Source organism: Galeopterus variegatus, unplaced genomic scaffold (assembly GCF_000696425.1).
Source record: "Galeopterus variegatus unplaced genomic scaffold, G_variegatus-3.0.2 Scaffold607, whole genome shotgun sequence".
Lineage (NCBI taxonomy): Eukaryota > Metazoa > Chordata > Mammalia > Dermoptera > Cynocephalidae > Galeopterus > Galeopterus variegatus.
Window position 1 is genome coordinate 254,507 of NW_007726718.1, and position 23,754 is coordinate 278,260.

The window sequence follows — 23,754 nt, forward strand, 5'->3', positions numbered from 1 at the left end:
GCCTTGAAAACCTGTTTTTAGAATAGCTTTGAAAAATAGGCTAAGTATAAAATAGTAATGACACACCTGACATTTGCAGTGTGCCTTGACATCAATTGCTTCGTTTTATTCATTCACTCAAATTTTTATTGAGAGCCAACTGTGTGTCAGTTCTGGTGTTAGAGTGAGAAAGAAAGTGAATTAAGTCCTGCTTCATGGAGCTTAGGTTCTCGTGAGGGAGAGATACCACAGGAGTGGGTGTTCCCTTGACACAACATCCTATGAGAAAGCAAGAAATAAGTAATGTTGTTGCAGTCAGACAGATGAAGAAACCAAAGTTCTGAGAAGATAAATACTTGGCCCCACATCCTGTAGCTACTAAGTGAGGAAGAGTTTATGTCTAAACGTACACGTGGCTTACTTATACCACACACATCATAAATTCACACATTTAGACTTCCATTTTACGTCACAGGGATATTTCAGATTTCTCATTTGTATGTGATAGACTGATCATTATCAATTTATATAAGTTAATGAGGATGTTTTCTGCAGCTTATGCAACTGCTTGGATCTCCTCCATTGCATGTGGGACCGAGCAGGGCCCTGGCTCACTAGGCTACAATTTCTGTTAGAGGCTCACCCCAGTCTATTGCTCTTTCCACCTCATCACACTGCCTCTGTCAGCCAGCAAGTACTGAGCTCAGAGTCAAGCAGGGCGCTAAGCAGAGTAAAGAAAACAAGGCAAGGAGGCATGGTTTTCTTCCTCAGGGAGATTTGTAGTTTAGTGAAGAGAAAAGGTAACTGCTGATGAAACAATAGAGAATCACAGAAAGTGGTTGACCTCCATGGTAGGTGCTGTTGAGGTTTGGACTGAGGATAGATAATGGATTGCAGAGTTCTCAATGGTGGCTTGGCGGAGAACCTAGTGGATGGTTACCTGTAGGATGGGAGGAGTTGGGGGAAAGATGGGGCTTTGTCAGGGCCTTGAAGGATGGGCGAAGTATAGGCTAGCCTGCAGAGGGTGTGGCAGCATAGGGAGAGGGGGATGAACTAGACGTCTTCCTCTGGATGGTAGAGAAGAACCATACAATGCATATTTCCTGCATGAGCTCCTTGACTGAGCCATCCTTATGTTTAGAGGCCATCTACCACACCTTGTTTTGGTTGTCTTCTAGTATGGCCCACCTGGAATCTATCAACCAGGCCAGATAACAGATCGAGCAGTTCTCAATGTGTATAGTGGCTTGTTAGAGAAACGAGTGGATAGCTACCTGCTGGATAAATACAAGGTAAGGAACCTCATGTTTTATTATTGTTTCCAATGTGACTTCCCTGGAACCTGAACAGTGGGACGAGTTACAGATTCATCTCTCGTGAGATTGTGAATGAAATTGATGAATACATAAATATATGTACTGTACTGTTATTCATCAATAATAAACATGTTTAAGTGCATAAATATATACATTACATTGCTATTTGCAAGGACTATAGTATTAAAATAATGCTTTAGAATATTAACACTTTGGTTGCATTTTGGTTTGATTTTTAAAATTTAGTTATAAATGATAAAATTGAAGCTTTTTTTTCAAATCTCTTGTTTTCTCTGGGAAGGGGTGTCTAGTTCTTTGGAGGGTCCATGATGCCAATGCTATGTTCATTTGTTTTTATTAGCTAGGAAAAGTAGACCAAGAGTTTTACAAAGATAGTGACCTGTCCATAGGAGCCACCATCAATGTGTGGGGAAGGAAAGTGCTCCTTTGCGACTGTGATGAATTTACGAAGTCTTATTATAAGACTAAATATGGAATTGGTAAGTGATACATTTGTCAATTAGAAAACATTTAAAAATTAGACTCTTTGTTCCCTAGTTAACATTTGAAACCCAAAAGTAAAATCTTAAGCTCATAATAGCTACCATTTATTGTGCATTTGCTATCTTCAAGGTATTTGTTATCTTATATACTCTTAACAACAATTCTCTGTGGGTTGGCTCATTATCGCATTTTTTTTTTCCTTACTTGTTTTATTTATTTATTTATTTATTTTTTATTGAATCATGATTATACGTATTTTGGGGATTCAATGTTGACATATGTTGATCAAGTCAATATTACTAGTACATATATTGTTACAAATTGTACTTATTCTTATGCCCTTTGTCCAATCTCTCCCTATGCCACTCTCCCTCCCCCCTCCCACCACCGATAACCCTAGATTTCTTCTCTCCCTCTGAAAGAGTAATGGTTACTCAGTTGATTTGTTGCCTAGATGATCTGTCCAATGCTGAGAGGTGTGTTCAGGTCCCCCAATAATATCATAGAGCAGATGCTTCTTCTGTCACTGTGGAATGGGCTTTGTGGAGAGAGACATCCTCTTCTTTTCTTTGGTCTCTGCTGGTGACTCTCTTTGTGTCGATGCACTCCAATGGCTGGTGGAACATCTGTGTGGTGGTTGTGACATCTAGCCACTTTCGCAACAGCCGTGGTTACTGTGGTGGCTGTGGTGGGCCACCCACATGGATGTGATGTTTTTGGCATACTCCTTGGTGCTGGTGCTGTGTCTGGCTGTGGGCAGAGTATCCAGGCCCCAAGGTGCTGATGGTATGCCTGGGTGTGGGGGGAGGGTTTGGTTCCTGGCTCCATACCCCAGGCCTCTCGCAGGACCCCAAGGCACTGGCAGTGTGCCTGGTTGTGGGTGGGGGTACTGATCCCTGGCTCATTGCCCCTGGCCCCTGGGAGGGCACCCGAGGGACTGGCAGTGTGCCTGGTTGTGGGTGGGGGTTTGGTTCCTGGCTTCAAGCCTCAGGTCCCCTGAAGGCCTGAGGTGCTGATGGTGTGCCTGTGCTGGAACTAATTTTTTGTCCTTTGCTTACTTCTAAAACAGGGGAACTTCCTGTGGGAACCAGTACTTGAGTTGTGTGGTTGAGCTAAATTGCTGCTTTGCTGCTGTTTCCCTAGGGAAGGCTTTTTGTGCAGCTCAGGGTTTAATGGTTGACCGTATAGGTACTTCCAGCTCTCCAGAGACCTGGTGCACCTGGGTTGTGTAGAAACTCAGATCTGGGCCTGAGTTTTTTCATCAAACTGCACCCCCATGCAATTCTGCATTCCCAACCAGTCTCCTCTGCATGGTCCTGGGCTGATTGGGGTGCGGATCGGCTGTCCTTGCTGTGTCCCAGTGTTTTCCCAGTGGGCCTGTCTGCCCCACTGCCCGTGCTCCAAACACTTCCCACGGGATGGTCCGTGCATTGGTCCCTTGCAAAGACTCACCAGCCTCTGAATGGCTCCCCCTTTTCAGCTCTTCTGGCTCCTCACGCCTGTGTGGGTCAATGGGAACCCTATTAGTGGTCTTGCTGTCCTGGGGGCCACCAAGGCCCTCTTCTCCCCCACCGCCTCCAAGCAACTCCATCCGAAGGGCACAGCTGCAGTTTCTGCCGGCTTCTGCTCCATGCGCTCAGCAGCTCGAACCTTAAAGCAGCCACAGCTCAAAACGCTCTGAGCAGTTTTTTCCTTCTCTCATCATGGTTTCTCCCACCTTTATGAACTCTGTAGGTCTCTCCTCCTCTTCCCCTGAGCTTCAGCGGCACCAGCTTGGCTGTTGTTACATTTTTATAGTTGTAAATTGGTTGATTTGTGGGAGAGAGTGACACTGGGGACCGTCTATTCTGCCATCTTGACTGGACCCCCTCTCATTATCACATTTTAAAGGTGAGGAAATCTAGGCTTAAAAGGGGCTCATTTGTCCAAGGTCCTGCAGCCAGCAAAGGGTGAGCCAAGATTTGAACTTGTTTGCCTGATGCCAGGGACTTCTGTTTTCCCTTATAGTCCCCTGCCTCACTACAAGATGGGGTAAATGTTCTGGTTGAGCAATTGAAATGTAAATCTAAATGCTTTTCTCTTCACTTAATTCTTGCTTACCACAATGAATATACTTATTTGAGTTCTCTAGGGAATTCTCTTGTACGAATTTGCTCTACCTTTCCTGGTGAGGCTCAGTTAGGTTTTCAGGTTCTTTCTTAGATATCAATTCCATTCCAGTCAGGTTAGTTCAGTTCAGAAAGAAAGCCAGTGATGTACTAAGCACCTACTATAGGTAGGTCATTGCAGTAGACTTAGGAGATACAGAATTGTGTAAGAGGTTTTGAGGCTGGAGGAGGAGCTGAGACCTTCGGCACGTAACATCTTCTTATGAGAGTCCTGGAGGCAGGCAGAGAATGTGATGTAAAACCTAAAACACAAGCCCTCATTTGTTATACTGCCACTTCCAGTCTCCCGAGGACCTGCCAGACAGCTCTGCCCCCTTCCTAGGCCCTTTACCCCAGACTCCAGGTAACCTGCTGCTGCTAGGAGTTGATGGAAGTTGTTGACCTTCCAGGTTGGGGTTTTGAGCCGGGGTGGGGGGGGTGCTTAGTCTTATATTTCTCTCTGAACCTTAGAGTATTCATATGAACACACTTCTCTGAGTGGTGAGATGAAAGCCAGAAGTAACCACAGCTTCTTAAAAGACAAGGTGCTTTGTCTCTAGAATGAGACAAGGCTCACCTTATGTGTCTTGGTGTCTCCATTGTGTAGTATTCCTGGCCTCCTGGGAATCTTTATATTGTGAGAGAAGGTATACAAAGCACACAAAGGTGTTAGAATAAAAAAGACTCAGTTTCACTCTTAGGTTCATTAAGGGAATTTGCTCCACTGCATCTTCATGCCCGATTATTCAAAATGTGTGGGCTCTAATTGGTGGCCTCTTCTTATTTTATTTTCTAAAATTGGTCCCCTTTAGTGGGCACAGATAGACATATTTGCCTTGGGGACTTTGGATGAGACGCAGCCAGGAATATGCAGGTGGCGGCTGCTATAGAGAAGCTGCTAGAGGCCCATAGATGGCTGGGGAGAAGAATTTGGCCTTTAATAAATATAGATGCCTGTTTAGAATCAATAAGTCTTCAGTGTTGATAGAAAATTCGAATATTTATATAATGGGTCACTGAAAATCGTAACATATTGACGATTGCCTTAATATAAAGGATGCAATAGAAGATTAAAAGATTATTTTAATATAAAGGATATAGTGAAGGTTCCAAAACATCATATGATTCCTTAAACAAAGTCCAACATTTGGTTGATGTTTGTCTGTTAGGTTGATTTTGAGAATATATAAGTTGCATTTGGGAAAATGAATGTTGAACTGGGGAGACTCGGTACATTATTAGTGTCAGCGACTTCTATATGGAATTTTTCGAGGCAGTATGAATCCCATGGTGTGCTCCAAAGCTAGCCATACTGGGTAAATATATTGCCTTCAAATGCCCTATGGTCCATTTCAATTGAGTCTTAGTGCTTAATTTTGTTCTGTTCACTTCTTTTGTTCTCTATAGACTTATTCATTATGTAAAAAAAAAAAAAAAGTAGTTCGTGCCTTTAAAGCTAATGTAACATGAACATTATGCATTTAAACAGAAAATTATGCAAATACAAAATTATGATGCATTTCATAATCATGCTGACTTTTTAGATTTCTCATAACGTATGTTAAGATATCCCATTTAACAGACACTATTGTTACACAACATTTCTTGAGTTCCGACAGTGTACTTAATGTAACTAATGACTAGAAATTATATCTATGGGTTGGGTGGGGGGAGTGAATCAGTATTGTCTGATAATCTTTACATTTGCTTTTTCTGATTTTTTGGTAAGGTTAAATTAATATACTTAATGTTACTTAGATAGTTATTCCTGGCATTTTTATTTTGTTTATAATTAAATAATTATAAAATTAAACAGTCCTAAAAATTCATAAGACTGACCAAATTTTATTTTTTGTTTTGGCATTTTTGAAGCCCAACCCAGGACAAAGTCTCATCAATAATTGTGGTCCTGTCAATAATTGTGGTCCCATTTTCTACCTTGTCAGTAATTCTGGTCCGTAGAATACCTGAGTGTCTCCACTGTGCAGCACACAGGAAGGAGCTGACAAGTGCCAACAGCACAACTAGGAGCTTGTCTAGCAGGAATCCAGGGGGAGATTTCTAATGCAGTATACAGCCTTGGTGCTTTAGTATGTTCTCCTACCTGATAACACTTCAACGTATTTTGGGGGGGAAATGGCTGACAGACAAAGAAAAGGAGTTGGCCACAGTCCCAAGAAAGGTGCATGGATAACCTTTCTATTTATGTAGAAGCAGAGGGCTTGATAGAATTCCTAGAGACAGTTGAGCCCTTGTGTAAACACAATTTGATTCTTAAAAAGATGAGATTCTTTCGTGCATTTAAGGATTCTAGGGAGAAGGTGATTTCATAGATTTCTTCCACATAACAGTTCTGTGTGGACACCCCCCCCCCCCCCCCCCCTCCCGCTTTAAGGCAGCTTTGCCATTCTGCTGGCCCTGGCTTGCCTGCCGGCCTGTAGCATGTAACTCCCTCATTACTTTATGTGGCTGACCACGGACTGGTTTGTTGGTCTTTCCTATAGCATAAAGGTTGGAAAAGGCACCAGGGGCTCTGGGAGGTGTTTCTCTCACTAAAGGGACGGGAATTTGAATGTAAACTGTTCTTACCTACGAATGTCTGCCTTGGGTTATTATTCTTTGTCTATAAAAGGACTTTCTTATCGCTGATTCTTAGTGGCTGGGACAATCAAACTAGTAACAAGACCATTCATTTCCATTATGTTTGAACACATTATCCTGTACTGAAATTAAGATTGAGCAAAAATCTTAAAGCACCCTTAATTTTGTGGAGTTATTTCTGGCTATCTCTGAACTTTTGGTACTAGAAGGAGCAGGACATCCAAGGTGAGAGTGTAATGATCATTTGAGTCAATTGGCCTCTGCAAGTTGCAGCAACAGGGATAGAATTGGCCTCTAGTCTCACCACATGGCCTTCACGAACCTAACAATTTTGCTTCTTTTACCTTCCCTGTAAAGAGAAGATGGTAGAGGATTGGAGGATTCCTAAGGATTTCATAGCTCTAACATTATATGATTCACTAATTGCTTGAAATCACTTGACCTGGGTATTGAGTACAAGCAGAGGTGGATTTACCTTGAAGCTAATGAAGCTTAATCTTTAGGGTTCTTCCTTTGCAGGGGCCCCAGTCCAAGGCCTTGGCCTAATTCCGTTTTAGTAATTTGGCATTGTTTGTGTTGAAGAGCTTCTCCCAAATTATGTTTCACACCTCCCAGAACCTGGATCCATTTTCGGGTTACTAGAATATAAGAGATGAACTTTGAGATAATTGAAGGCTTTTCCCAGTAGTGCTTCCAACTGAGATGGTGAATAGACAATCACCATGAAGAAGCATTAAGACACCTTTTTAAGGTATATCATCTCTCTGCAAATTTGTTGGAGTCTAGTCAATCATGGATAGGCATTCAATGTATATGTTTTTACAAGTCACTTGGAATTAGAGGAATCAGACCTCTAATTAGAGGAATCAGACATTTGAAAGACAATATGTCTCAGGATCTCGCAGAGCACCAGTTTAAGAAGACATTTGGAAAGATGCTTTGTACAAAAATGTGTACTTTTTCATTTATTCAACAAATATTTTTGAACACCCAAAACATGCAGGATAGTGGGATAATGGAAAACCGAAGATAGAAAATTTGTCATTCAGGTGTGAGTCCAAAGATTTGTGAATGTATGTGGATTAGCCAGAGAAATCTGATTTAAAGTTGGATCTTGAGCCAGAGTTTCCAAAAAGATGTATGTGGTGTTATAAAAGTCGGGCGTAATGGAGCAGAACAGTTCTCAGCTTTTATACACTAGATGGCACTGTGGGTGCAGAGCAAAGCTCTGAATTGGTTCTTTTGTTAGTTGAATCTGTTGCAAAAATTATGTAGTTGAGGAAACAACACTGTGTTATAAAACCTGTAATTTTGGGGGAGGCATAGAATGCATTTTTAATTACTTTTCAATTCAATATGTGTCTTCTTTCGTTAGACTGCTCAGATTAGTATGTAGAGTTGTGTGTATATGTCCCATGTTGTAAGAAGCTGCTCACGCCCCAATTTTCTAATAATCACTAAGAGCTCTCTGGACATTTCTGTGGTGCTCTTCCTGAAATGAAGGTACCGAGCACTGATGTGTTTGATGTAATGGTTAGCAATGATAGAGTCTACTGCAGTTGTGCCTGATTCCAAGATTTGAACTTTCCTCTTATTACCAAGACTTCTCTTTAATCACCACAAAAATAGCAATAGGAGAGGCTCAAATGTCACTTCTGTATGAGCAGAATGGCTGTCCCGTCTCACTGAGCCAGTGAGAAATATTTGATGGCATTCTCTTTGTCAACATGTCTGCTGTAAGCAATTTCTGTTAGAATGGAATAATACTCTTTTGACGATTATGCTTAGGGAAATTTCACACAAAGGCTGCTAGGAAGTCTAAGGAAATGTTAAAGCTGAAAATGTTTTCAAATCAGATTTAAGAAATGGTCTCAAAACCTTAGCCTTTTGATCAATCAGTAAAAAAACAAAAATAGAAACCAAACACCTCAATTTTCAGAGTTAGATTGTCTTGGATGACAAATCGATGCACATTTTCTCTTAGAGGTGTGCACTAAAATTTGTACTCTTCCTTCTATTAGAACTATAACAATAAAAAGGGAAAATTAAAAAATTTTGGCTATGTGGAACTCCTTTTATTCACAAATGGCAACACCTATGGCATATTCAAGCTTGGGGGGAAGAACTAGAAAGTGGATTCTGTGGGGTTTTTTGTTTTGTTTTAGGAAATATCTCGGCATTTTCTTTGTCATTCATGGTGGAACAAACAACAGTGACTTGGATAGATCAGATGAATGTGTTATTTGCTCTGGAGAGCACAGTTGCCTCTCAGAGATGGCACAGCCTTGCAAATGAGTATCTAAAAAAAAGCTTCTAGGCTGTTATAAATATGTCACCAGTGCTCTCTCCACCTTTCCTTCCTCACAGATAAGTCAATAAAATCAACAGTATTTACCATTTAGTACTTCCTTTGAGAGAGTAGGCAGTTGGCTATTTAAAAAAATTTTTTTTTAAAAAAATTTTTGTTTTGTTGCTTCATCACATCTGAGTACAATTGCAGTCTTTTGTTAGGCAGTAACAAGAGGGACCTGGAGTAGTGGTTGGTGAGAAGAAAGAAGTTTTGTTTTTGTGTTTGTTTTTGAACCAGATAGTGAAGTGCCACAACCTGGAGTGGAGTTGGAGGCAAGGGAGGGGGCTGAAAAAGTGGGGAGAAGAGGAGGAGATGGAGGATCGGGAAGGGGAAAGGGGAAATAGTCAGGAGTCAGTCCTGTTTGGAAAAGAATTTTATTAGTGAGTGTTGACTGCAGATGGGAGAGGGCTAAATGACAGGTTAAAATATGGAATGGATGGCATAAAGTTTCAAGTTTGAATTTTCATATCATTGGAAAAATCAGGGAAGAACAAAAAATATTCAGAAATGGGGATGTGATGACAAAAGATAAATGTTTACTTATTTGACATAGATTCTTTGCTTTTCTTTTGAACCAATGGCGATTATTAAGTGAGTTCTGTGGTTTTTGTAAACATGATTGAAACCTACTTTCACCGGATTTTGCTGTGTTTTGTTTGAAAGAGTTTAAAATAGTCCACAAAGATCTCCATGTTCATCTTGAAAGCATAACAAACCTTTCAAAACAGCCATAATCAGGGCAAAAAAAAAATATTGATGTTTTGTTTGCCTTTGTTTTGTTATAGAGAACTTTACCTCAATTTCATGCAAGGCTCCTCCTCCTCCAAAAATAGAAAGGAAGTTTCCACCTTATACCGGCTTTGGTTCTGAAGAGGATTCTCTCCGTTCCTGCATAGGCCTTGTGCCCACACCTCACAAGAGGAACTTCAAGAAGATCGCAGAAAAAGACAGGTGCTTGAGGGAACCATGATTTTAGTCCAGTCTTTCTCAAATAAATGTGTTTGGGGTTTATAATATAGTCCTTATGACAAAACAGATGTCATGCAACTCATCTAATTTTAAGTCTGGAGACATGTTGTTATAGCTTTTTAAATGAAGTTGATTAACATGCAGTATTAACAGGTTCTTACTTGAGTGCTTATTTCAGTAAGTGTCATCTGAAGGCCCCAATCTATGTTGCCTTTCCCTGTGTATCTATCTATCTGTCTGTCTGTCTATCTCCTAAAGATGGTCCCTAGGAAATGATGTAGAGTCAGGGTCAGCAAGCTTTTTCTTAAAGGATCAGATAGTAAATGTTTTTTGCTTTGTGGGCCATACGGTCTCTGTCACAGCCACTCAGATTTGCGGTTGTAGCGTGAAAGCAGCCATAGACAGAATGTTAACAAATGTGCAACTGCATTCCCGTAAAGCTTTTTTTATGGACACTTTTTTAATGGCCATTTGAATTTTATATAATTTTTACCTATCACAAAATATTCTTCTTTTGATTATTTTTCAGCCATTTAAAATGTAAAAACCATTCTCAGCTGAAAGGCCATACAAAAACAGGTGGCCGGCTGGATTTGGCCCATGAACTGTGGTTTGCCAACCCCTGTTATATAGAGATTTCAATGATTTATAAGTGTTTTCCGAGATGTTATTTGACAATTAATGTTGTTGTTTTTATTTGAGAGGTTTAGTTGAGTTCAGTTACCATAGATTGCGCACATGGCTGGATATAATTTCAAAAGGCACACTTTCAAAAGTATTACTAATATACATGAGGAAAAATCTGCCCCTGAGTCATGCATATAGAATGTGGGGCACTGCCCATGGCTACTTTTTGCTTCTGCAGGGAGAGCAGGCCCTGGAGAGAGAAGTGAGGAGGGAAAGTGGTGGGGAAATGTTGCAGATGTTTGAATAGGATGTGGGCTAAAAATTGCAGTCTTGTGTGAGGGAAATAATGGGTCGGGAGATCCTGGGAAGAAAAATGATAAAGGCAACATGTTGTAAGACTAGGAAAAGGGGAAGAAAAAGACAGCATCCTGAATATGATAAAATTGAATGGGGTCAGATGCTTATATAGAACATTTGAAGGAGAGAGAACAATAGCCGTGCTATATCTGTAAAAATGATGAAAATCTATTATTAAGAATTGAACAGAATGTCTAAAAGTCTGCCTTTGCCATGACATGATGTCTTTTGTCTTCCAAAAAATAATCTTTTATTTTTAAGGACTTTAGAGTTTTATTTTTAAGTTTTAGAATCAATGCTACTCAAAGTGTGGTCCCCATACTTGTTAGAAATGCTAATTCTTGTGCCTTCTCCCAGACCGAGACAGAAACTCTAGGGGTAGGGCCCAGCACTCTGTTTTCACAAGCACTCCGTGGGATTCTGAGTCACACCAGTGTTTGAGAACTACTGGTTCTGATCACATAACAGGGACACCAACTTGTACGCCATCCTCCCTTATCAATAACAGTGTTTACTGTGAGGTTTCAGAGTAAGACTTTTGATGGACATTTTTTGCTAACTGCTGTTTTTAAGGGCAGCCACCCGAAGGAGGTGAGCAGGAAGAATGTCCCTATTGTAAAAGGACAGGGAATTTTTCTTGTAAGTAAATAACATGAAATATTATCCAGGGTGTTGCTTCTGGAACCCAGGGGAAAACAGTTCTTTGTGGGTAGTTGACTTAGTTTCTCTTTCTGTCTACACTGTGTAAACTTGCTCACAGCACACTGACTGTAGATAGCACTCTGTGTTCTCCTCATGCTGTTGTGGCTGGAGGATAGTGGTATAGGCACAAATGTCTCTTAATTTCGTTTCTTTTTGTCCACTGCTTATTCTGTGCCAGGAATACACTTCCCTTAAGCTCCTCCCACACAGTGACCGTGTTTCCATGGTAACTGGCACATTCAGCTGGAGTCTTATACATGAGTTTGAATAACCCAAGGTTTTAAAATTGTGAGAACCTAAGGAATATGATCTCACAAAACATACAAAGAATGGTTTCTTAATATAAGTAAAGAAGCTGTGAAATTGAGACATGAAATTGTACATGACCTATACTGATTATATATATTGCTGTTAAAAAATGTACTGGGTGCTGTTGTTGAAATGAGGGTAATGCTGATGAACTACGAGTCGTTAAAGCATATGAGATTTTTGACAGACATGAAGATCTTTATTTTCTGGGTAAACATCACTGTGATGGCCTGCTGGGCAGATTTTCTAGTCTGACTTGGGAGGACCAGAATAATATATTTCTCACTGCAACAGGCTGGATTAGTTACTTTGTTCTCTGTGTGCCCACAATACTCTGCTGATCATACCTCTAATAATATTATTACTACTCCTAATGAGCAATTAATGGTTATTGTATATTAACTACTTTACAGCACTTGGTCTCATTTAATCCTCATAAGAACCTTGGAAAGTAGATAATATTATTGCTCTGTATTAGTCTGTTTCTGTTGCTTATAACAAAATAATATGGAACTGGGTGATTTATAAAGAAAATGAAATTTATTGCTTACAGTTTCTGAGGCTGGAAGTACAAAGTCCAGGGAACATAGCTGGTGAAGGCCTTGATGGTGGCCACAGTGACGGCAGGGTATCACATTGCAAAAATGGTGTATCAGAGAGAGCAGAGAGAGAGAAAGACAGACTTTTCTCTTTTTTTAAAGCCCTCAGAACCACGCCCCTGATCACCATTTTTAATCTGTTCACTACAGCATGGTCCTATAATCTAATTACCTCTTCAAGGCCCCAGCTTTCAATTACCATAATAGGATTTCACACTCTCTTAACAGTCACAGTGGGAGCCAAGTTTCTAATACATAAAACTTGGAGGATACAATTCAAGCTTCAGTGAGTTTGGGTGGCACATAATTCAATCCCATTCAATACATGCACCCATTCATAATTCAATCCCATTCGATATGTGTACCCATTCTTCGCATGAGGAAACTGAGGCTCAGAGAGGCTGTGTAACTTTTAGTTGAACCAGGGAAGTCTAACTTCTGGAGTTCATCTTTCTTGCCGCAGAATCTGTACTTGTCACACTGTGTGGTAACTCATTTATGTAATTTGTGGGCTCCCCCTAGACCAAGAGCTCCTTGGGAGTAGGGACTGGCTTTCTTGCCCTCCTAAGAGTTAGAACAGTGCTGGCTACATACTTGGAGCTCAATAAATATTTTGTCCAATAAGAGAAGGAATAGATGAATGAGTGAGTACATAGAATAAGCATTCACTCATCCAGTTCCTAATGATGAATAGAAGAGACTGATGACTTCCCACCAGGAAGGTTATTATCCCAGATTTGTGCTATTTATAACCATATAGCACCCAAAATTAAATTTATGGTTTAATCTTCATCTTTGACATGTTTCAGATATTGCTCATCTGCTGTCACAAGACTCTATACATCTAGCTATTTTGAGGTTTTTAGTAGATATGTAGCCCTGGGTGAACTGCTCATTCTCTTAGTCAACAAATATTTCCTGAGCACCTGCTGTGTGCCAAGCACTGATTTAGGTACTTGGAATACGTCAGTGAACAAACAGACACAGAGCCCTGCCCTCATAGAACTTACATTCTAGTTGTGGGAGATAAACAATAAAGATAATACATAAATAAATTATGTAGTATATGGACAGTGTTAAGTACCATGGAAAAAATAGAAATAAAGAGCTCTTGGTCTAGGGGGAGCCCACAAATTACATATTAAGTTGCTATGAAAAGAATAAAGGGGAACTGGGAGTGTGGGGCTGAGGAGTATACCTGGTTGCAATCTAAATAGTGTGGTCTGGGTGGACCTTACTGAGGACACGAAACATGTTCCAGGCAGAAAGAATAGTCAGAGAAAAGGCCCTAAGAAGCAGGCTTGGGGGTCGAGCCCGTGGCGCACTCGGGAGGGGATCCTATATAGGGATGACCGGTGTGCTCACAGCGCTCACTGGCTGAGCGCTGTGTGGCCGGTCTCAAAAAGGACAAAAAAAAAGAAGCGGGCTTGGGATGTACAAGAAACATCCAGGAGGCTGACATGGATACAGTAGATGAGTAAAGGGCAGAGTACAGAGATGAGATGAAAGAGGTAATGGGAGGTCGGATCACACAGGGCCTTGCTGACCATTATAAGGACTCTTTTGACTTTGAGTGATAAGGTAGGACCATTGGAAGATTTGAGCAGAGAAGTGACTTGATCTCATTTGCATGTTAAACAAATCACTGCTAAGCAGTGTTGATAGTAGACTGTCAATGGGCAATGATGGAGGTAAAGACTAGTTAAGAGGCTAATGCAGTAGTCCAAGAGAAAAGTTATGGTGGCTCAGATCTGGGTGAGTGCAGTAGAAGTGGTGAAATTAAATAGTGAATTCTGGAAATATTTTGAGGGTAGAGCCAATAGGACTTCTTGACTAGATATGAGGTGTGAAAGAAGTGAGGAGCCAAGGATGACTTTCAAGGTTTTGGCCTGAGCAACTGGAAGGATGAGTTGCCATCTAGAGATGAGAGAGACTGTAGATAGAGTAGATTTGGGGGCAAGAACAGACATTCAGTTTTAGAACAAGTTAAGTTTGAGGTGTTTTTTAGGTATCAAGTGGAGATATTGAGTAGGCAGTTGGATGTTTGTGTGAGTATGGAGTTTGGGACAGAGGTCTGAGCTAGAGATATAAACTTGGAAGTCATCAGCATATAGATGGTATTTAAAGCCATGATGCCAAATTGTATTAAAGTCTTGAGACTGGATGAGATCACCAAGGGAGTGAATATACATAGACAAGTACATAACTAAGGAATAAACTCTGGGACACCCCAAATTAAGAGATTGGGAGAAAGAGGAGGGACTAGCAAAGGAGACTAAAAAGGCGCAAACAAGGAGGTCAGAGTGTAACCAGAATACAGGATCCTGGAAGCCAAATGAAGCACAAGTGTCATGGAAGAAGTGATCATTTGTACCAGTTGCTGTTGATTGGTCAGGTTAGATGTGGACAAAAACTTAAGCATTGTAATTGATATTGTGGAGATCATTGTTGACCTCTGCAAGAGCAGTTTAGGTAGAGCAAACCTAGTGGAAGTGGATTTAAGAAAAAATGAGAGAAGAATTTGAGGTAGCAATTATAGATAAGTCTGGGCTGTGTGTAGAAAGTTTAGACATGACTTCTGGACCTAAGAATTTATAATTTGTTTTGGGACAATGGGAATAAACACATTTTAAAAAACACCAGCCAAGAATACAAGTCTATATAGTGCTAAATTGTGTGCGACATTATGGTTGGTGCAGGAGGTGTAGTAGGTGGTCAACTGGAAAGACGGGTTATTGTGGTAAAAAGAGTGTTAAAAGAGAAGTTTGATAGCTTATTAGTCAAGGAAATATCCGAAGACACTTGCAGTGTTTCTTCTGGGGACAACCTCATCAGAATCTCCTGGAGTACTTATTAATAATGTATGTTTCTGGAGATGCAAGCTGACTACTGAATCCATATCTCTGGGGTGGGGCTCTGGATCCTGTATATTTAACAAGCTCCCCCAAGTGACTTTTATGCACAGTAAAATTTCTGAACTGCTGTTCTAAAAATTTTATTGAGTAGATTATATTCCCCATCAATGAGTTCTCCAGAACACTAGAATTAAGAGGAAAAATGGCATATTGGACATGTGAAACATACACAATTAACATATACTCTTGTAAATGTATGTAAATTCTAAGTAAAATTTACAGTAGTATTTATTTGCCCTGAGGTTAGACCTCATTCAGTTGTTTCAGTGATGTTTCATGCATCTGAAGTTATGGGTCTTTCGTGAGAGGGGGGTACCGAATCTATTTGTTACTTGTAATACAATTATGTACCAGAGAAGATGGTTGACAAGGCACAGCTGCCCCCTGTGCTTTATGAGTTCCATTTGAAGCCTGCGAACTAGGTACTAAGAAAACAGAGCTATGGCTATCTGGCTGTTTTACCTGGGCTGCCCTGGGGCTAGCTTCCAGACTGCTGCACTCTGCCCCATCTCACATAAGACCTCAAGCTGGGAATCTTGGCGCCATGCTTTTTCAGCCCTACTTCTCCGACAGTTTGAAAAAAGGGCAGAGCAAAGCACTTTCTGCCTCTGCAAATCAGAAATACTTTTTTTTTTTTTTTTGTCACTTAACACAAGGAAAGTATGGATTTCAGCATAGGAGAGTCTGCAAGTGAGGACCTCTTTGCTTAGAGTTGTGACAGGGAACTGGTGAAGGACAGTTTATTTTACTGCATGCCTCCTTGGAGTAATGATTTTGATTATCAAAAACCTCCCAAAGGGTTTATTATTTGTTACGAGGTCCACCTTTCACTAGATGATATCTGCAAACATGCTTCTGCTGACCATGAAGTAATTTCTTCAGTGACCAGGCAATCAATTTTGGGAACTTTTAATTCAAGAATTTGATCACATCTTCAGACTAATAGACTATTCTGTTCATGCAGGGAATTCTAAGTGCAGATTCCAATCTATATGGGTCTTATAACAACTTTCTACAAACATTTATTGAGTACTTATAATTACAAAGTGTTATATTAGATAACAGTTAACAAGACCTAGTCCTTGCCCTTGGAAAACAGACTTGTAATGGCTACTTAACAGTATGGGTGATAAGTGCTATATACCAAAAGGCAGGTTTATGATGTTTATTACAGCATTTGAAAAGGAAAAGTTCATTTTTCCTTTGAAGGTAGTTGGGATGCTGTGGAGCTGGAGGAGTGACTCAGGGAGGGGGAGGATGCGGGCTGGAAGGTGCAAAGCAATGGCATGAGCCTGTGGGTGGTGAAACGGGGAGGTGGCCCCAGGCTCAGGCAGAGCACGCCCACTGGATTGCTCCAGCGACAGGGCTAGGTGCTTGTGCTTCTTTCTAACACGATTATTGTGATTGTTGACTAGCCTCATGATTAGAGAATAACCGGTAAACGTGGCTTGTTTGAGCAGTGTATTCAGTACATTTGTGTTGGGTACATTTTCCCAGTGTGTTACCAAGGACAGGTAAAGAAAAAGAGATATTTGAATATACCATCAGCTCTCTGTATCCATGGGTTCTGCGTCTGCAGATTCAACCAACTGTGGATCAAAAATGTTAAAAAAACAAAAACAAAAACAACAACAAAAATACAGCAATAAAAGATAATACAAATAAAAACCAACACAGTATAGCAACTGTTTACATAGCGTTTACATTGTATTAGATATTATAAGTAATTTAGAGCTGTTTAACCAACCTCCCATGGATACTGAGGGATGACTATACTGAGAAAATTCCTCTGCCTTTAAATTTAGAACCTGAATAAGAATATGGTTGAACTCTTTCACTTTGGAGGGTTTATGCTATTATATGAAAACCATAACACACCTTTTGCAGGCTTTTTTTTTTTTTTAACATATATAACGTGTGAAAGATTACTTGCATAATGCTATAACCCTCATTTCTCTTCCATTTAGTTATGGCAACATAAGCAATATACTCCGGTTTTTTGCAAAACTAATCACAGACAAATGTGCAGACGTGGACAGGATGTTTGTTATTTCATATTTTCTCAGCGATGACACAATTTCAGTGTTTGAACCTATAGAGAGGAATTCAGGTAAGAGACATACCTCTCATGGCATTTTCCTCAGGACATTTAACTGTCTCTTCATTTTGAAAATTAGGGAATGATCTGATACTGTAGCCTAGATGATCTATGATAGTGACTTTTTTTTTGGCTCAGGGCTGGGGGACTTGAGATACCTCCTTTTTGTCACTATCTCTTCTTCTGTGGCCTGTGAGGCACCTCTATGGAATCCAAGGGCTTCAAAATCATGGTCTGGCTACCACCAGTCCCACTCACAGCCAGCAAACCAAGGGGATGTCTGTATTTTTTATAGTCCTGCTTAAAAATTTTTTGCTTGACTATAAGACAAAAATCCCAGTTATACAAATTTAATCTTCAGGGTCTATCTTTCTCTGGCTCCTCACTCTGTTGAGGCTGTTGCCCAGGTTCCAGCACCCAGGCCCACAGAATGCCTCTCCACAATGTACTGTTTGCCAGTTTTCATGGTTTGAAAAAATTGGCTTGCAAAATCTCTGAAAATTTAAGTTAGTTGTATGAGGTGGTATGAGCCACTTAACACACCAATGAGTAATGAATAATTTGTATAACTAAGTTAGGCTCCACAATGATTTGAATAATGGATCAACTCTTAAAATATGAAATTGCATAGGGATGAATATAACTTACGCTCTTAAAGGTCAAAAAGTCAGCTGTATACATCTAGAATAGGGAAGATATGGTCAAGCAAACTCTAGCATGTGTAAAACAGAAAGGGTGATGGTCAGCTACATGCTTACTAGTAATAATAGCAGCCATTATTGAGAACCTACTGTTATCCTGGTAAGAACTTTATGAGGTTCAGTTTTGTGTTAGTCCAGGTCCTCCAAGAAGCAAATGCTGAGACCAGATTAAATGTGCAAGACATTTATTAGAGGAAATGCCAGTGAGGGACAGTGTGGAAGGAACCAGAGAAGACCAGGAGAGCCATCAGACTGGTGCAGGTCTGACTGCTGTGAAGGACAGAGGGAAGGAAGAAAGGGGGAGGTACTAGACTGCAGGGAAATTCTAAGAACATTTTGGCAAAGCTGATGGAGAGTCCTTGAGCCAAAGTAGCTAGCTGGAGTAGCCCTTGTCTTGTAGTAATGGGCCTATCTTAGTATCCCTGCGTTGCTCAGTCACTTGTTGTCAGCAGCCTGGGAGAAGCATGACCTCACCACACACCCGAGGATGGATTTCAGGACACAGCAGCTGGGGCCTTCCATCACTTATGTTCTCCACAGTGGGTGATCTGAGAGGGACATTTTATGGCTCCTACAAATTTTATTCCCATTTTACCAATGAGAATTCACAGAGGTTCAGAGAGATTAAATAGCTCTTAAAGATCAACCAGCAAGCAAGTGACAGAGCCAGGATGGAATGCAGCTTTATTCGGCTCCAAAGCCTAATGTCTTTCTACCACCCATGGTTTCTGAATGTGGTCGGAGGAGTATGATGAAGCTGACCACAAAAGCTCATCTGGTCTCAGGCTATATTCATAGGCCTATAAATTGTAGTTCAGTATCAGAAGATACTGGAGTCCTCTGTTCGACTCTGGTCACTGCTTTCCAAGAGGTCAAAAAACAAATAATGCACAGAAGAGAACAGATGAAATGGACAGAATTCTGGAAAGTAAGAAATATAAGGCATTGCTAAAAGAAGTCAATATACTTTAAATGTAGGGGGAAAAAAAAGAGTTAAGGGGACTCCCACAGTTGTCTTCAAACAAGTAATCTTTACAGAAGAGGGACGTTTTATACTTAGCCTGCATGTCATATTAAGTGTAAAATGTCATCTGGGACAAATAGGTAGAAAACACAAGTGAGGAGTTTTCTAACTGGTACTGTTTAAACATGCTCTAAAGATCAGTTTCTTCAGGATGTCCCACACTCTCAGTACACTGCTGAACATATAGCAGGTCCTTGCTAATTGTTCATTGAATTGGAAAGGGAATAGAGAGAGGAAAGAAAAGGCTGGAATGCCATATACCTTTTTTCCCCCCACACACTCACCTAGGAAGTCTTATTTTTTCACCCACTGTCTTGTTCTTCCCTTAAATCTGAGAAGGCAATATGAGTTCACAACTAATAGGCAATATGAGTTTACAAATAAATGGTATGGTCTGTGTTTGAGGATGAAGTAACTCTAAAGGCAAGTCATATGATTCTTTTAAGAATAAAGGCTACTCATGAACTTTTCTCTTTTTCTATAGGGTTTACTGGTGGGATGTTCTTGAAAAGAATTCGTGTTAAGAGGCCTGGACAAGAAGTCTTTAAAAGTGAACTATCAGAATATATCACAGTGGAGGAGCTGTATATTGGAGCCAGAGTGAATGTGAATGGCTACCTCTTTCATTTGCTCAATGCTGATGAGTATACCTTAAGCTACATGGAGAAGAATTCAGATAAGGTGAATTTACTTTCTGTAATTCTTGATTTGCTTCTCAGCCCTCTGTGATCTGTTTTTCTCTCTGTAGGGTCTTTTCTTCTTCATCTTGCCACCGGTTTTATGTTGTGCATTCGCACATGTGGGCATGAATAATGGATCCGTGCAACTTGGCCACAGGTCCCGTCACAGAGGCCGGGTCCCTGTCTACTCTGTTTACACGCTGAGTTCTCTGCTGCTCAGCATCACGGATTCCAGGCACAGGCAGGAGGCAGACCCAGGGTTGAATCAAGTTTCCTGGGTTTTCTGCTGACACTAACAATGTTTTCAGAAAGAAATTCAACAACTATAGGAAAGGAAGAAAATCTGGTGTCACACACTGTGCTGTCCCAGCTAATTGGCACAGGCCAACAGAGAAGGCCAAGACCCAAACAAACAGAAACCCCAAGGGAACCCACTAGTTGCTGGGATTGCAACTTCCTATAACAGTAGTCACCTGAGGCCTAAAATAAGAATTTAAGGAGAAATTGGCAACAGAGAACTCAAAGAGGTTTTTTTTTTTAAAATTTGAAATAAGATGGCAGATGGGTACTGTTACTGAAAGTGTTGTTATGGCAATGCTGTTCAGTAAAAATAACATATTGATATAATCTTGATTTTAAATGTGGACTAGTTCGGTGTGCAAACATGTACGTTTGGAAATCATTGCCTAATACTGAAAATCTATCTGGAAAATATTTATTTTAAAAGTCCACCTGTAAGTAATAATGGTTATATACCATGTATATACATACAGTACCAATTTTGTCTCATTTATATATAAAATACTCAGGGTTAAGTTGCTAACATCAATCTCTCTGTGTATATCACATCATCCATATCAGTTTGGATTCTCTGAGAAGCAGATACCAAGACAGAATTAGATGTTCAAGAAGGGGAGGAAAGAGAGGTGGGTAGGAAGAGCCTCAGACAGCTGTCAGACAGCTCTCAAGCAACACAGCTCTGAGAAAGTCTTGGCCAGGTGAATGGTGAACCCCAGAGCAAAGCCTGCCCATCAGAGAGGTACTGTGTCAGGTGGGAATGGCAAGCTCTGATCCCCCTGCTAGGCTGGGGAGAGTGTGGCCTTGGCAGGAATGCTGCAGTGGATCCCAAAGGTGTAGCAGCCCCAGGCTGTCACATAACAATGCTCTTCTCTACAGGGTCTCTCTTGAAAGGAGGCCTGGGCAGCACCCTTCATGGCTGTCACATCATCTCTATTTGTAGTGTTAGGGATTCGAGTTATCATAAAACCAAGAACCGGTAGCTACTCGAAACACTGAATTCAGGTGAGAAACTCAATAATTGAGAAGTTAGATTTTTGGAGACCAGCAGGCCTGACTTGGAAATCTGACTCCACATTTAATAGCTGAGGGACCTTAGACATGTATCTTCCCTGAGCTTCAATTTCATCATCTTTGAAATGGGAATAAGAATAGTGCCTATTTCATAGAGCTGCTATGAAGATTAAAAGTGTTAATGTGTGTGAAGTGCTGAGCTCCATGTGGCCACGAGCAAGCTCAGTGTAGCTAGTGTAAATTAGAGTTCTATTTCCAAACAGAAACACTATATAAATGAATATATATATATATACATATATATATATATATATACACACACACACACACACACACGCCCTGGGTCTTCAAAAAGGTCATGGAAAGATTTATCTTTTAATTCAGTTTTTCCATGACTTTTTTGAAGTACCCTTGTGTATACACCCCCCCCCCCCCAAATATATATACACATGCAGAATCATGCAGCACTTAACAATGGGGATACATTCTAAAAAATGCATTGTTAGGCGATTTCATTGTTGTGTGAACATCATAGCATGTGTTTACACAAACCTAGATGGTATAGCCTACTACACACCTAGGCTATATGGTATAGCCATTATAATCTTATGGGGCCACTGTTGTATATGCTGTCATTGACCAAAATGTCGTTATATGGCACATGACGGTGTGTGTGTGTATTTTAAGATATAAAAGGCTTTTCTCCTTTCAGAATGATAAAAGCAGGGTAGGACATTATCTGGTATCAGCATCCCAAGTGAAAACTGCGTTATTTTAAAACTACTCCTAATAAGGACATTCTAAGCAGAGAAAGATTAATATACTCTTTAATATCAATTTGAGGAGCCTTTTCAAAAGAGCTAATAGATCCTGTCATGGAAATAGATGAAAGGAAATGCAAAAATAGAGGGGAGAGTAGGGTCCTGCAGTAGGTGCCAAACCGCCTGGATCATTTTCTGGTGGAAGAGAGGGAGCTTTATACTAAATTATGATCTATGTTTTTATTTTAAAATTTCGTCTTCTCATTTTTGATCTCTTAGCTATAATTATTTACAACCTTATGCTTTACTGGATTGAATAACAAGTATTCTTACTAAATCAAAAAGCTAATCACAGGGTAGGAGACAGGAACAGTGGGCTGCCCGGAGGGCGAATGTACAGAGATTAGAGTGCCTGTGTGGATCTTGGACACCCAGCCTTGTTCTCAACACTGAATCGCCTGGTGGCCAACAGATCTGGGGCGGGGGGTGGGGGTGGGGGAGGAATTCTAAAAATCTGGAGAAAGTCTGGGCTCCCCAAGTCTTGGGCATATTTTAATATGTCTTTCCTTTCCTTTCGCTCTTCTAGTTTCCTTTGAGCAATATCGAACTCGCCTTACAAAAGCTGAAAGAAGTAGAATCAAAATCCAGAGAGATCAAGCAAGTATTTACAGCTGCTGACTGTAGGCACACGAAGGTGGTGGATTTTAATACATTTAGGTAAGCCATATTCTGCTAGCAACAATTTCTTTTCCCTTCAAGATTGTCCAAAGAACAGAAAGAACGATTTCTTTCCTAGCGCTTCCTAGTTAATTGACTACATACTTTTTATTAGTGGTTGGCATTTCTTTGCATTCATATTACTTGTACTTTGTGGTCAAGTTTTGACCATTACTATTCTAGTAAACTTTATGCATTTGCATATAAAAGAAGTTTATGGGTGGGAACAGAGAGACAAAAGCATAGGAAGTCAGTTGGTCATATTGTCTTGTGAATCGTGGTGTTTTGTTGAAGGATCAGGGGAACACTAGGAATGTCACATCTGAGTGAGAAAGGCAGAAAAAATGCAGCTAAGAGCACCGCCCCCCCAAAATCTGGGGAACAAGGAGGGACAACTCCCTAGAAATGTGATCAAATTGGAAAAGATAGTAGAAACTTTACTGACGGTGAGAGAAGAGGTGATATGTATGCATTTGTGTGTATGTGTGTTCTGAAAGACATAAAGATATAGGAATCGAGGGAAGAATATATGACAGTAGTTAGAAATACTGTAAGAAATCATGAACAATAAAGATTTTCTCTGAGGTAAAGCTGAATTCTGGAACTGTGCAGTGGCTGACCTAGGCAAATTTCCAAACGGCGGAAACACAGGGAAATTCAGGGTCTAGTACAATTGTGAGATTTCTTAGCCTGAAAACAAAGTGAATGGAGTGTTCAGGAGGATGTAAATTAAATCATGGATGGAGGACAAAGGGGACTTTCTCTTTAGCCTGAGAATTCTGGCTCCTGAAAACAATAGTGGCTGAAAGCTATATAGTAAACTTGGCTTGATGCAGTCAAGATGTGGGCTGAGAATGAGGAAGTGAGCCCAGGAGAGGGTAGCAGGGAGGTCTTTCCAACTTTGTGTCTGCAGTTGCCTGTTGCATCACTACCTGGTGACCTAGAGCCCACCATTGGGCCCAAAGTGTCCCAAAGACTCATTTGTTGTTTTTAACAAAGCTCTTTTGTGTCTCCAAAATGTTCTTTTGAGAGAAGCAGTCAGAGTACATGTTTTTATTGTTTAGAATTCCCAACCTTCTGGGATCAA

General features: G+C 40.5%; 1 protein-coding gene across 1 annotated transcript in view; it reads left to right on the top strand.

The window, feature by feature from the left end:
- Positions 1 to 23,754, top strand: part of EFHC2 (EF-hand domain (C-terminal) containing 2) — a 165,695-nt gene that overhangs the window by 80,686 nt on the left and 61,255 nt on the right. The window contains exons 6-11 of the mRNA XM_008570484.1: positions 1,158 to 1,271; positions 1,657 to 1,795; positions 9,683 to 9,848; positions 17,343 to 17,485; positions 19,683 to 19,879; positions 22,537 to 22,667. Coding sequence (XP_008568706.1) covers positions 1,158 to 1,271; positions 1,657 to 1,795; positions 9,683 to 9,848; positions 17,343 to 17,485; positions 19,683 to 19,879; positions 22,537 to 22,667 — 890 coding nt within the window. The remainder of the gene's footprint in view (positions 1 to 1,157; positions 1,272 to 1,656; positions 1,796 to 9,682; positions 9,849 to 17,342; positions 17,486 to 19,682; positions 19,880 to 22,536; positions 22,668 to 23,754) is intronic.